This window comes from Nannospalax galili, unplaced genomic scaffold (assembly GCF_000622305.1).
Source record: "Nannospalax galili isolate Female #2095 unplaced genomic scaffold, S.galili_v1.0 scaffold1191, whole genome shotgun sequence".
NCBI classification, from domain to species: domain Eukaryota; kingdom Metazoa; phylum Chordata; class Mammalia; order Rodentia; family Spalacidae; genus Nannospalax; species Nannospalax galili.
In genome coordinates, this window is record NW_008330570.1 from 399720 (window position 1) to 413696 (window position 13977).

The following is a 13977-nucleotide window of genomic DNA, read 5'->3' on the forward strand; positions in this document are numbered from 1 at the left end:
GTATTGCCTGTATGTAGGTAAGTAAGTGTACCTGTGTCATGCAATGCCCGAGGAGGACAGAACAAGCTGTCGGATCCCCTGGAACTGGAGTTACGGACAGTTGTTAGCTGCCATGTAGGTGCTGGGATTCAAACCTGAGTATTCTGCAAGAACAGTCATTGTTCTTAACTGCTGAGCCATCTCTCCAGCCCCATGTAATAAATTTTAAAAAGAAAATGTTTTTGGAAAAGGTGGAGAGCAAAGGGGCTGGAGAGATGGCTCAGTGGTTAAGGGCACTGGCTGTTCTTCCAGAGGACCTGGGTTTGATTCCCAAGACCCACATAGCAGCTAACATTTGTAACTAATTCTAGGGGGATCCGACACCCTCTTCTGACCTCCCTAGACATTGGATGACACAGATGTACTTACATACATATAGGCAATACACTCATACACAAAAAATAAAAGTAATAAACATAATTTTTTAAAAAAGTAGAGGGGCTAGAGAGATGGCTCAGCAGCTGGCTGCTCTTGCCTGGTGTGGTGGCACAACCCTTTAATCCCAGCAGAGGGGGGCAAAGGCAGGCAGATCTTTGTGAGCTCAAGGCCAGCCTGGTCTACATAGTGAGTTCCAGGACAGCTGGGACTACAGGAAGACCCTGTCTCAAAAAGACCAAAAAAATAAAAAAATACAAAAAATAAAATATTTTTTAAAAAAAGGTGGTGAGCAAGTCAGGCATAGTGGTATATACATTTAGACCCAGCACTCAGGAGGTGGATCTCTGTGAAATCCAAGGCCAGCCTGGTCTCCATAGTGAGTTCCAGGCAACTGGGGCTACAGTAGGGAGACCCTGTCTCAAAAAGAAAAGGTGGAGAGCAATTGAGGAAGACACTCAACATTGACCTCTGGCTTCCACACACATATACACACACAAACATGGGTATACACCTACACACAAAGAGACAATATGATCAAAGCTGGGTATGGTGGTATATGCCTATAATCCCATTACTCAATACACCAGAGAGAGAGAGAGAGAGAGGGAGGGAGGGAGAGAGAGAGAGTTATCAGAGGGAGCAGTGGGGTCCCTACAGGCCCTCTAGGATTTACTTAGTCACCTCTTAGCTGGGTGTGGTGGTGCATGCCTTTATTCCAGCACTTGGGAGGCAGAGACAGATGGACCTCTGTGAGTTCAAGGCCAGCTTGGTCTACATAGTGAGTTCCAGGCTAGCTGGGGCTACAGGGAGACCCTGTCTCAAAAACAAACAAAAATTTATTTTGTCAGTGCTAGAGATTGAACTTACACATGCTACGTAAATGCTCTGCTACTTCGTTGCACCCCAGTCCCCAGGATGTATTTAGATGGGGCTCAGCTTTACCATACAGGAGGGGTGGAGGCAGTATGGCACAGCCCTGGAAGTGTGACTGTTGTGGAGGTGGGACAGGAGGTGCCAAGGCCAGCCCAGATGGCCTGGAACACAGTGCTTCTTGAATGCTCTGGCTCACAGTCTAACTGTGCCCACAGGAAGAAGAGCAGGAGGAGAATCGTGGCAAAGAGGAACGCCAGGAGCCCAGTGCCACGGCCCGGAAGGTGGGGAGGCCTGGCCGGAAGCGCAAGCACCCACTGGTGAGTGCCCTGTCTCGCATGACAAGTGTGCCTCAGGACAGCAGTGATGTCCTGAAGGGCCCTGGGGATATTAAGGCCGACTGCAGAACTTGCTTGGAACCTCTTTTCTTTGAGCCTCATGATCGCTCTTCATTTTTGTTTTCTCTTAATTTTGAACTGGAGGCCAGGAGACTTGTCCGGTGGTGTTGGAGCTGGGATTTCAACCAGACTGACTCCTGGCTTCCCTCCGGAAGGGCACCAAGAGACTGCCAGACTCCGCAGCTGGACTAAGAGCCTTTGGGCCTGGCCATGCAGGCCCCCACTGTACTGGCCCTGTTCCTCAGCCCCCACGGGGGAACTACAGGAAGGGAACTGAAGCTGGAGCCTGATTATAGAGAATGGAGGGCATGCTGGCTGAGTGGCTTTTGTAAGGGATACCAGGAGCTAGTGCAGGCCTGCTGAGGTCTTGGGGAGCTCTGGGGCTGCTAAAGATGGAGAAAGCTGGGGGTGTGGCAAGGCTGTGGCTGGAAGAGTGCCGCCCTCGTTGCCTGATCTTGGGTGGGTAATTATTTCCCAGCACTGAAGCCAGCTGGTTCCTTTCTGTCAGCCCTTCCAGCTGAGAATGATAAACTTGAAGCAGGAAGGTGAGGGGAGCCAGGGGCTGCACATTGGTAACTCAGCCCTGTGAGGCACTGTTCTCAGCAGGGCAGGGAGCCAGGGAGTTTTGAACAGCAGAGGTAGGGAGGTGAAGCAGAGAGGCCTAGAAAGCTGGGAGGTGCTTAAAGAGCACCACTACCAATTCTGCTTAGAGATGGGGAGGGGAGGGGCAGAAGCTAGGTAACCTAACCAGTAAGTCATTTAGAACATTTTAATAATAAAGCTTATATGGATATTTTATGGCCTGGAATGAAGATTTCATTTGACAACAGAAGGGCAAGATAGGACTACGTAAGAATTTCTGGTTTGGAGAAGGCTGCACTGGCAGATTCCTGGATGCTTCTGCCATTCTCTTTACACAGGGGCACCTGGAGGGGGAAGGTGGGCATACTCGGGAGACCTGGCTCCATCTGACTCCATGCATGTTCTCCCCTCTTCACCCTTCTGAGGCACCTCAGCTTGGGCTCTGCAGAGCAAATTTCCTTTTCCTCAATTTAGTTACTGAGGACCAGAGCTACCACCTGTAACAAATAAAGAGCCAATGACCCTTTGACTCCAATTTGTAGGTCTTTAGAATCAAAAGAAGACACAGCACTGAGAGGGGTAAAGGTCTGGTATCCAAGGGGACAAGGAAATGGCTCTCAGAGTCGGGGCTGGGAGGGAGTCTTACAGCTCTTGCCTGGAGCAGATGTCAGTGAGGAAGGAAAAACACTGTCTTGGGGGTACAGTAACCCTGGGTTTGAATCCTAGCTCCACAATTCTCTACCTGTGTGAACTTTAACAAGTCACTACCTGAGCCTCAGGTGGGATTCAGGCAGGATGGGTTCCTTAGTCTAGAGTGCTGTGACAATGACATGTATTCAGTCTCTACCAGCTGGTGCTGAGCCTGTCCTACCCAGCAAAACCTTTCTCCAAGAGTCCATGGCAATCACAGTTTGGCAGAAGACAGCTAGTGCTTCCTAGCCATGTGACTTTGTACAGTTACTTAACCTCTCTGGCCACTTCCTCTTTGGGTCTTTGGGGTGGGGTACAGCATTGGCCTCTGAGCAGCCCCTATGGGAGTCTGGGTGTGGTCCAACCCCTGTCCTAGGTGATACCTATAGCCACCTGGACTCAGAGGCAAGGCCTCTGGAGGAAAAGTGCTTGGGGAATGTGGGGCCTGAGACAGCTGTTAGAAAGGACACTTTGTGGGCTGGAAATGTGTCTCAGGCTGTGGGTGTGGCTTGGTTGGTAGAGTGCTTGCCTAGCATGCAGGAAGGATTTAGTCCCAAGCATCTTTTTATTTATTTATTTATTTATTTATTTATTTATTTATTTATTTATTAGTAGGCATGGTGGCACATGTGTGTAATCCTGGCACTTGGGTGGTAGAGATCAGAAGTTCAAGATCTTCTTTAGCTACATGGAGCATTCCAAGCCAGCCTGGACTACATGAGACCGTGTCTAAAAAATAAAATTTAACTTAATTAAAAAAAAAAAAAAGTAGGGGCTGGAGAGATAGCTTGGCAGTTAAGAGCACTGACTACTCTTGCAGAGGACCTGGGTTTGATTCCCAGCACCCACATGGCAGCCACCAACTGTCCTTAACTCCAGTTCCAGGGGAATCTGAAGCCCTCTTCTGACCTCTGCGACATTGCATGACATGGGTGCACTCATATACATGCAGGCAATACGCTCATACACAGAAAAAAAAAAAGTATACAGAGCTGGAGAGATTGCTCAGTGGTTAAGAACACTTGGTGTTCTTCCAGAGAACCGGTGTTTGATTCCCAGCACCCATATGGTGGCTAAAAATAGCCTGTAACTCCAGTTCCAGGGATCCAGCACCCTTTTCTGTCTCCTGTGGGCATTGCATGCATGTTGTGCACGTACATACAGGCAAAACACTCATGCACATAAAATAATAAAATAAAAAATAATAAAAATTTTAAAAGGATACTTCTCCAGGCATGGTGGTACACACCTTTAATCCCAGCACTCGGGAGGCAGAGGCAGGCAGATCTCTGTGAGTTCAAGGCCAGCCTGGTCTACATAATGAGTTCCAGGACAGCTGGGGCTACAGGGAGACCCTGTCTCAAAAAGACCAAAAAAAAACTCAACAACAACAACAACAAAAACCCAGGACAATTTGCACATTAAGAGGGAATGGAGAAAGATAATACACACTTTCTTTCCTGGGAGTCTACTTGGGTAAATGTCCTGCTATAGCGAGGGCAGCTTGAGGTCCCAAACAGCCACTGGGTTCCTCTCTCTTGTGGAACAGGTGCTGGCTCTGGTTTCCTCCCCTCTCCTGCTGTGTCTACCCCCCGCCCCCCAAATCAGGTCTCTCTGGGACCTGCTGTAGCTGGGGCCCTGGGAAATAGATTTCCCAAGGAATATTAGAACAGCCGTGTGTCAACCAGGTAAACCTGGAGAGAGCAGAGAGTTCTCAGGGCCTGACAGGGGTAACTGAACTCACTATGTAGAACAGGCCGGCCTTAAACTCAGAGTGATCCACCTGCCTCTGCCTCCCAAGTCCTGAGATTAAAGGTGTGTGCCACCATGCCTGGAAACTTGGCAAAGAGCCCTGGCTAGGGTGGGGACTTACTCTGCAAGCATTGCCCTGTCAGCACTGGACAGAGAGGGTCCATATTTCATGTGTTCCTTCTCAGCCCCAAGGCTAAGAGATCCTTGCCTTCCTCTGTCTGTCCCCAGGCCTATTTATCTTTGTCATTCTCAGGCATCTGGTGTTGGGTGCTGCTGTGTTGAACCCCTAGCCAGGGATGTTTAAGCCAGCTCACTTTCCAGAAATCCCTGTTATCTCTTATCCCCTCACATGTTGGGGTGGGGCGGTACAGGGAGGAGAAGAACCTCAGATGAAGACTTATCTAGTGTGCCAGAGAGGAGAGACCATAGTCACAGTAAATACAGTACCTGGCAGGTTCCTGTTCTGGAGACTCTAGGGGCTCCAGTTCATTCTTTTTTATTTTTTAAGATTTTATTTATTTATTTATTTACTCACAGAGATCTGCCTGCCTCTGCCTCCCGAGTGCTGGGATTAAAGGTGTGTGCCACCATGCCCGGCTAGATTTATTCATTTTTATTGTATGTATATGAGTGTTTTGCCTGTATGTGAGTGCATTAAATGTGTGTCTGGTATACTCAGAGGCCAAAGAAGGGCATTTGAGCCCCTGAATCTGGAGTTTTGGACAGATGTAAGCTGTGGGTGTGGGTGTTGGGAACCAAACCCAGGTCTCTGCAAGGTCTAAGCAAGTACTCTTAACTGCTGAGCCACCTTTGTAGCCCCAGGGACTCCCATTTCTTATAGGACAAGATCTAGAATATACTATCTGACCTTCCAGCTCCTTGCTATCTGATTTTTCCTCTCTGATCCCCATTAGTACCCAGTATTACCTTTTGAACATAGGAACCTTGTCGTCTTACTGCCCCCACAATACACTATGCTTTTTTCTCTCACTGCCTGTTGTGCTGTCCTATAGCTTGCCCTGCCCTTTCCCTCTTTCACAGTCATGTCCCATCAAACTTAGCTTGAATATGAAGCTCAGAGCCAGAGAGGTGGGTCAGCTGGTGCTTGCTGCACAGTAGCCTGAGTTTGATCCCTGGAACCCATGAAAAGGTGGATGGAGAGAACTGACTCCACAAAATTGTCCTCTGACCTTCACATCCATACCATGGCACATACACCCTCCACTTGCATATCACATTAGACACACATACACACCACTTTTTAAAAATGAAAGAAAAGCCCAGTTTGGCCACTCTAGATATCCTATCCCTTCTTGACCTGCTTGTAAAATTAATACAGATGAACTCCTAAAACCAGAGACAAGCTACAGTCCATGCACGTTGACAGCAGCAGTGTCTTCAGGCTACTTCCAGAAGCGCCAGTTGCTGCCTGTGTGCATAGAACTTGAGAATCAAGATTTAGGAGCTTACAGTTTTTATTTTATTTATTATTTTTATTTTCTATGTATTTCCTGCATAAGTAACTGCACCCGTGTTGTGCAATGCCTGCAGAAGTTAGAAGAGGGCATTGGATCCCCTGGAACTGGAGTTATAGATGGTTGTTAGCCACCATGTGGGTACTGGAAATAGAACCCTGGTCCTCTGCAAGAGCAGCCAGTGCTCTTAACTGCTGATCCATCTCTCTGGCCCTGAACTTAGGATTTTTAAATTATAATTTATTTATTCATTTACTTTGTGTTGGGCACCAAACCCAGGGCATTCCTTACAACATACTCTTCAAGTGTTCAACTACTGAGTCACATCCTCTGCTCTTGGAACTTTTCTTATTCTTATTCTAAAAATAAATTTGATAGTGCTAGAACCTCCATGAGCCTGATTTTAATTTTATAAAGATTTGATTTCTGAACAGATAGAGACTTAAAAATCCAACCCTTTGGGGCTGGCAAGGTGGCTCAGAAGGTAAAGATACCTGCACAAGCCTGATGACCTGAGTTTGACCCCCAGAACCCACAAAAAAAAGTGGAAGGAGAGAACTGACTTCATGAAGTTATATTCTGACTTCCATATTTGCATGCACGTGCGCGCACACACACACACACACACACACACACACACAAATAATATCAATAATAAATTAAAAAATCCAGTTCCCTGAAAAAAATCTAAAACCCAAATTTTGCTTTTAATCTCAGATAGTTTGAAAAGCAGATAAGGAGAGCTTGCTCCTTCCATTGACTTGGTTTTGGTTTTGGTTTGGGGGATTTTGGGGTTGTTTTTGCTGTGATGATGGAACTTGCTGTACACTCAAGGTGGGCGTTGACTTCTGATTCTCCTGCCTCCACCATCTCCCATGTACTGGGATGACAGGGATGACAGGCAGGAACCATCACCATACCTAGTTTTGTTGTTTGTATGTGTGTTATTTGATTGTTTTTGACTGTTTTGAGTCAGGGTTCTACTCTGTAGCCCTGACTAGCCTGGAATTCACTATGTAGCACAGGCTCAACTTGAACTTGCCATGATCCTCCTGCCTCTGACTCTACTCACAGCCCTTCTACTAGTTTGACCCCTTGGTGCCATCTCCTTGGCATGACTACCAAGTAAAGCTACACTGCCTTTATCCACCCCCACCAAGGATGGAGGATGAAGGCCAATAGCTATTGTAAAGCACTTTGTTGCCTACAAAGGCCTGTTTACTGATCACCTCAGGCAGGTGCAATGACTCATCTGGTAAAAGTGCTTGCTGTACAAGCCTGAAGACCCTGAGTCTGATCCCTAGAACCCCCAGTAGAAAGAGATATGGACTCCCAAGACCTGTCTTGTGGCCTCCACACTTACGGTGTGGCACAAACATGCCACATTCACACACATAAACATTAAGTGGAAGACTCCACTTGGATTCCACTCCTCTCTACTACAAAGCCTTGCTCTTGCCTTCTCACCACTGTATACGAAGTCTGGCTCACTGAGTCCTCAAAGGCTTTCTTAAGTGATTGTATGAATGCTGGGCTGTTTGAAAAAAAACATAACTGTTCCAAAAACCATACAAAGACATAGCTGGGGGCTGGAGGTATAGCTCAGTTGGAAGAATGCTTATCTAGCATGCATGAGGCCCTGAGTTCAATGCCCAGCACTGCATAAACACACCTGTAATGCCAGTATGTGGGAGATGGAGGCAGGAGGATCAGAAGTTCAAGGTCATCCTTACCTACCTATGGAGTTCAAGGCCAATCTGGTTCAAGACCATGTCTCAAAACAAGAAAAGAGGGCTGGAGAGATGGCTTAGGGGTTAAGAGCACTGGCTGGTTTTGCAGAGGACCCAGGTTCAGTTCCCAGCACCCACATGGTAGCTAACAACAGTCCAAGCTAACTCCAGTTCCAGGGGATCTAATACTCTCTTCTGGCCTCCACAGGTACCAAGTATGCATGGTGGTACACTGATATACATGTGAGCAAAACACTCATACACATAAAATAAAAATAAATTTAAAAGAACGAAAAGAAAATATAACTGAAGGAGGCAATTGACCCAAATGCCAGAGAGCTGGGGTATAAGTGGGGAAGCTGTGGTGGTCTGAGGATGGGGAGGTTGGCCTGCTTCGCCTGGAGCATTGGTGAAAGCTAAGACACTGCCGGCAACAGGAAACAGGAAGCCAGCTGCTGGGCTAGGTGGGGTTTAGGAAGGGAGCTGGCACCTGGGCCAGGGCCTGCGGGCTGGCCAGTGCCCATGATGGGGCGGAGGGGACCAGCCTGTGAGGCCAGGCCTGTGTGTGTTAGGGTGGGAAGGAAGGGGCATCTTCCAGTTCACCAGCTCCTGAAGACATTGCAGCATGATGAGTGGGGCTGTCTAAAGCTGGTTCCTGCCGGGTCACAAGCCCAGACAGTTCTGCAAAGGCCTTTGTTCTTTGTGGGTGGTTTCAGCTAGGGCATCAGAGGGATAGTTTTGCCCCTGTCCACCAGACCCTAGAGGGTAACCTGTCCTGCAAGGTTCTCTCCCGTTTACTAACTACATGCATCTATTCATTGAAGATTTATACCTATCAGCTTCCTCCAGGGTTATTTTTGCTTGGAGGGAGCATTCTGAGGTCACATCTTGCTAAGAATAACCCAGAAAGGGTGGGAGGCAGAGCGGGTAGGAGCTGGCACTGAGCTCAACTGAATCTAACTGGGCTCCTTACTCTATAGCAGCCTCCTGAACAATTAGGGTTCCAGAGGGCAGAACTGTTCCACCACAGGGCAGAGGGGCATAAGCTATAGGATGTTAGGGAGCTGTTCGACTACAATCTCAGTTGGCTGGGCATCTCTCAGGGCTTTGTAGTATGGGTCATTTCCAGCCAAATAGAGCCTTTTGAGTCTTCTCCAAGACAAGACAACTTAAAATCCCTTCTTGTTTCTTGACCAGAGTTGAGCTTCACTAACATATTGAACAGAGACTTGGTGACTTGTGCCCCTTGATTTTAGGCTTCCAGTTCTGAGATCCAGCCTCTGGTTACACCCTGGTGGTTACTTTCCTTCCTGGGAGCCCATGCCAACCCAACCTGCAGCCCTCTCCTGTCTTGCCATATTTTGGAAGGCATGAGGAAAATGGGAATGTGATACAGTATGTGTGGTTCTAAGCAGTTAACTCTTCCCTGTAGGTTTGCCATTCTTAGTAGTCCAGCCAATTCTGAGGTAGTCCAGTGCAGAAAGGCCTAGTCAGAGATATGACCTTGAGGGTCATGGAACTCCTAAGGATGCTGGGGAAGATGTGCTGGAAGATGTGGGACTTGCCTGACCCTTAAAGGAGAGGGAGAGTCAAAGGAAAAGTCACGGATCCTGCTGAGGCCTTGCAGAGTGAAGTGGGGCAGATATATTACATGGAGATGAGAGATAAGCCTGTGAGCCTATAAACATGTCATAGGGACTAAGTATCATTTTAAAATGCATCCTATCTGGGTTGGAAAGATAGTTTACTGGTGGCCTGAGGGGTTTTGCTCTTTCTTGCCCTTCCTCCCTGTCTCCCTTCTTCCCTCCCTTCTTTCCTGAGAAAGGTCTCACTATGAAGCCTAGAATTATCTCAAACCAGCAAGCCTCCTGCCTCAACCTCTCAAGTGGCACTAGTGGCTTTTACTCTTTATCCTTTTAGAAATGTGTGTTTATAAGCCAGGTGTGGTGGCACACACCTTTAATCCTAGCACTCAGGAGGCAGAGGCAGGCAGATCTCTGTGAGTTCAAGGCCAGCCTGGTCTACATAGTGAGTCCAGGATAGCTGGGGCTACTGGGAGACCCTGTCTGAAAAAAAATTCTGCCTTTCCTAGACTCCCTTTCAGTTTGAAGTGACTATGTAACTATTTTCAAGCAAATTACAAGTCTCACCAAAACTTTTGCCTAAAAAAAAAAAACCTACCAAAAAAGAAATGTGTGTTATCTGGAAGGTTTGGAGGAAGAGACTGTGTACTGATAGGAAGAATGGTATCCAGGAGTCCTACTCAGGCAAGAAAGAGAGCATAGGACCAGAAGACAGCCCAGGGCCTCATGGGGGTATAGAAATGGCAGTGTCAGAACTGATGGCCACTGATCAGATAAGAAAGGAGATGCCACAGGCCCCAGCAATGGCATGATAGGGACCAAGGCTTCTAGAATAGACCAGATGGAGACCACTATAGATAGCGGGTCTCAGAGGTGGGAGTGTGGTTCAGTGGTAGAGCTCTTGTCAAGTATGTACAAGGTCCTGGGTTTTATCCCATTATTGGAAAAAAACAAACAGGGTGGGAATAGCTGGTGCTATTGGGGGACCAAATTCAAGTGGATTTTTAACCACAACAACAAACCACCTCTCTTTGTGTCTCCTCCAGATTCCTTCCCAGAATCACAATTCCAGGGCCACCTCCAGGGAGTTCCTTATGCCCTCTGGTCTCAGTTGCTATGTCTTCATAGGAGTCCTGTCTCACTAGTCTCTCACCCATTGTGCAGTGGTAGCCAGTGCACATACCCTGGTCCTTCCTCACCCTCACCTGGAGAGTGGTGTGCATGTGATCTAGAATCACCTAGGAGGCAAACCTCTGGGCATGTATTCGAGGGAGTTTAGATGAACTGAAGTGGGAAGACCCACACCCACCCTGAATATAGGTAGCACCATGGGCTAGGAACTTGAACTGGATGAAAAAAGAAAGCTAGCTGAGTCCCATTTGTCTCTCTCTGCTTCCTGGATGGATGGGATGGGACCAGCTGCCTCACACTCCCACTGCCCTGCCTTCCTTACCAGGGTAGACTATATCCTTGAATACATCCTTTCCTTAAGTTGCTTTTGTCAAGTATTTTATCATATCAACAAGAGAAGTAACCGATTATAGTATATATCAGCTCTCTCTACCTCTGGAAAGACATCAGTGAGCTAGGAAAGCTCCAGAGAGGGCAGTAAATTAATCAAGGGGAAGGTGATGCTGCCAAGCAGGGATAGATTAACAGTGAGCAGGGGTGTGATCAAGGCTCTGAAATCATGTTGGGAGAGCCCAACACTGGTGGTGGGGAGGGCACCTCCACACAATTTTCTTGGGTGGCAGTTGCCTTCTTCCCAAACCCGTCACCCTTGGGATGGCAGAGATGTGGAAGAGAAGTAAATTCAAAAGAAACTTCCTTAGATACAAGGCTTTCCTTTGTATAATGGCTCTTTCCAGTGAGCTTCCAGTTGACCCTGAAACTCTTTGAGGTTCACTTCAAAGAGCCCAGTCAGGCCCTTGTGCTGGTAGACAGGTATCCCTGCTGGCGATAAATATCACTGGACTGGCCACTCACTGGGCATGTCTGTTCTCATACCCCTTTGCCATGGCTTTTGGCAGCTTAGTGATGACTTGACTAGGTCCCTGGTGGGGAGGAGGCAGCTTTGGGAAGAAGTGGTGAGAAAAACCTGGAAGGACCTGGTGGTGGGAGGGTAACCTGGGCTTGGGCCAGAGTTTCCAGAATAATCCTCTTTGGTCCCTCTCACCCCACTTGTGTCCCTTTTAACTGGAAGAAGAAAATTGGAGGAGTCAGAGGCCTAATTCCAAAGCCATGGATTCTGACCCCTTTACCCCAGGAAGGCTGAGCAGGGGCCCTTGGGAACCTCTTAAAGAAGCAGACATAGGGTAGACCTCTCTGACCCTCCTGCTACTACAGCAGAGGGCTGCCAGGGAAGAGACTACAGGAAGGGCTGAATTTGGGCAGTCATGGCCCACTGCCAGTGTTTCAGAGGGCAGGGCCTCCCTGCTTGCTTAGACATTTGGCTATTTTCTGAAACTAGAGTTAACCTGGAAAAATCCAGGCTGGGTGGGAGCAATGGGCCTATAGAAAGAACTCAATCATAGGAGTCAGGAGCAGCTAAGTTAGTATGCTTGTGTTTATATATTGTTCCTGACATCCTGTGACTATACCACCACTGGGGCAATTGATTGGCTAGTGACTGTTTTTCTGGGCTGGGATGGACCCCTGCATGTCTGTGTATGTGACTGTCAATGACCTATGAGTGTCCAGGGATGGCTGGCTGGTTGGCTGAACTCTCTACCAGGGCCTTAAAGGCACAATAGCAATGCCCCCCCCACCCCCTGCAAAACAGAAGGAGGCCCCTGTGGCTCTAGGTAAGAGGCTTGGGTGAAAGAGGAAAGGTGTTGCCTAGTCTCTCCCTCCATCTCCCCCCGACCTGGGTGAATACCCCAGGCACCTGAGCCCTATCTCCCTTATATTGCTGCCCTTTCCTTCTGTGAATTTGGTTTGGGGATTTTATCTGGAAACTCCATCTCCCTCAGGGATTGTGAATGTTCTCTCTCTCTCTCTCTCTCTCTCTCTCTCTCTCTCTCTCTCTCTCTCTCTCTCTCTCTCTCTCTCTCTCTCTCTCTCTCTCTCTCTCTCTCTCTCTCTCTCTCTCTCTCTCTCTTTTTTGAGACAGGGTCTCCCTGTAGCCCCAGCTGGCCTGGAACTTGCTATGTAGACCGGGCTAGCCTGGAACTCATAGAGATCCACCTGCCTTGGCCTCCCAAGTGCTGGGATTAAAGGCATGTGTTACTATGCCTGGCTGTGTTTTACCCTTTTTAGAGAGGCATAGCCTTACCTGGAGGCAGGAAGGGGCAGGAGTTCCACTGGAGCAAAGTTAGGTGCTCAGAAGTGGTTTGAGTCTCGAGGTCCCAGCAGAAGGCTCCTTGTTTCATCTTTCTCCTTGAGGTGGAGACTGCCCTTTTGCACTGCAGAGTCTTCCTGCTCAGGAAACTTTTAACTTGCTGAGGCCCTCCATGAGACTCGCCAGGGAAGGAGTTGCCCTTTAAATGGCCCTCTTGTATCTGAGTCATGCTGGGAACTTTGAGGAAGAGGATGGGGGATGCATGTGACCTGAGGCTAGCATTAGAGCCATTTCCTCAGAAAAGCCAACGTGCTATTCCTTGCCTCAGGATCAGTGGGATAATTAAGGTTACTGATTTTATAAGCAAATGGATGCCAGGTCCTACACCTGGTGCTAGGGAGCTGGGAGTGGAAATAAATAAAAAAGTAAATAAGGCAAAACTCACAGTCTAGGACAGAGATAGATGTAAGCAAATCATTAGCTCCAACATGGTGAGCCCTGTAATGAAAGAATGTGAGAAAGAGCCCTGTAAACAAGTGTGGCATGCTATGGGCTGGGGATGGGAGGGAATGCCACAGTGGACTTTGCCCCATCCTCAGGGTGAGGCTGGACCAGCAGCTGTCCACATCTGCTAGCTATGTGGTAAGTAATTTGGGAGCTAGAGATAGGGGTGAGACTGAGGGCTTCAAAGATTGGGGCCTATCTCTAGAACTCCTGGGGCTGGAGATAGTGAGGGGAGTCTGTATTGTTCTTAGAAGATGGGAAGTAGAGTAGTGGTTATTGGGTGGGGAAAGGGAATGGGAGTTTCTGTTTAATGGGTACAGAGCTTCGTGTGGGATGATGAGAAAGATCTGGAGATGAATGATGTCAGTGGTCACAAACCATAAATGCAATTGATATATACTTGAAAATACTTCACAGGTTTGGGGATTTTATTTTTATTTTTTGAAACAGATCTCCTATGTAGCCCAGGCTGACCTTGAACTATCAGCAACTGCCCTGCATCAGCCTCCCAAATGCTGAGATTATGGGTATGAGCTACCATGTCTGACCCTAAGGGATATATATATTTTTAAATATTTTATTTATTATTTTTATTTTATGTGTATGATTGCCTGCATGTAGGTAAGTGCACCCATGTCATGCAATGCCCATAGAGGTCAGAAGAGGGTGTCGGATTCCCAGAACTGGAGTTACAGT

The 13977-nt window shown here is 47.8% G+C and overlaps 1 protein-coding gene across 1 annotated transcript in view; it reads left to right on the forward strand.

Annotated features, from left to right (window-relative positions):
• The window catches only part of Dnmt3a (DNA methyltransferase 3 alpha), a 112814-nt gene that overhangs the window by 43150 nt on the left and 55687 nt on the right, over positions 1 to 13977 (forward strand). Inside the window, exon 3 of the mRNA XM_008848553.2 lies at positions 1506 to 1607. Within this exon, the coding sequence (XP_008846775.1) occupies positions 1506 to 1607 (102 nt within the window). The remainder of the gene's footprint in view (positions 1 to 1505; positions 1608 to 13977) is intronic.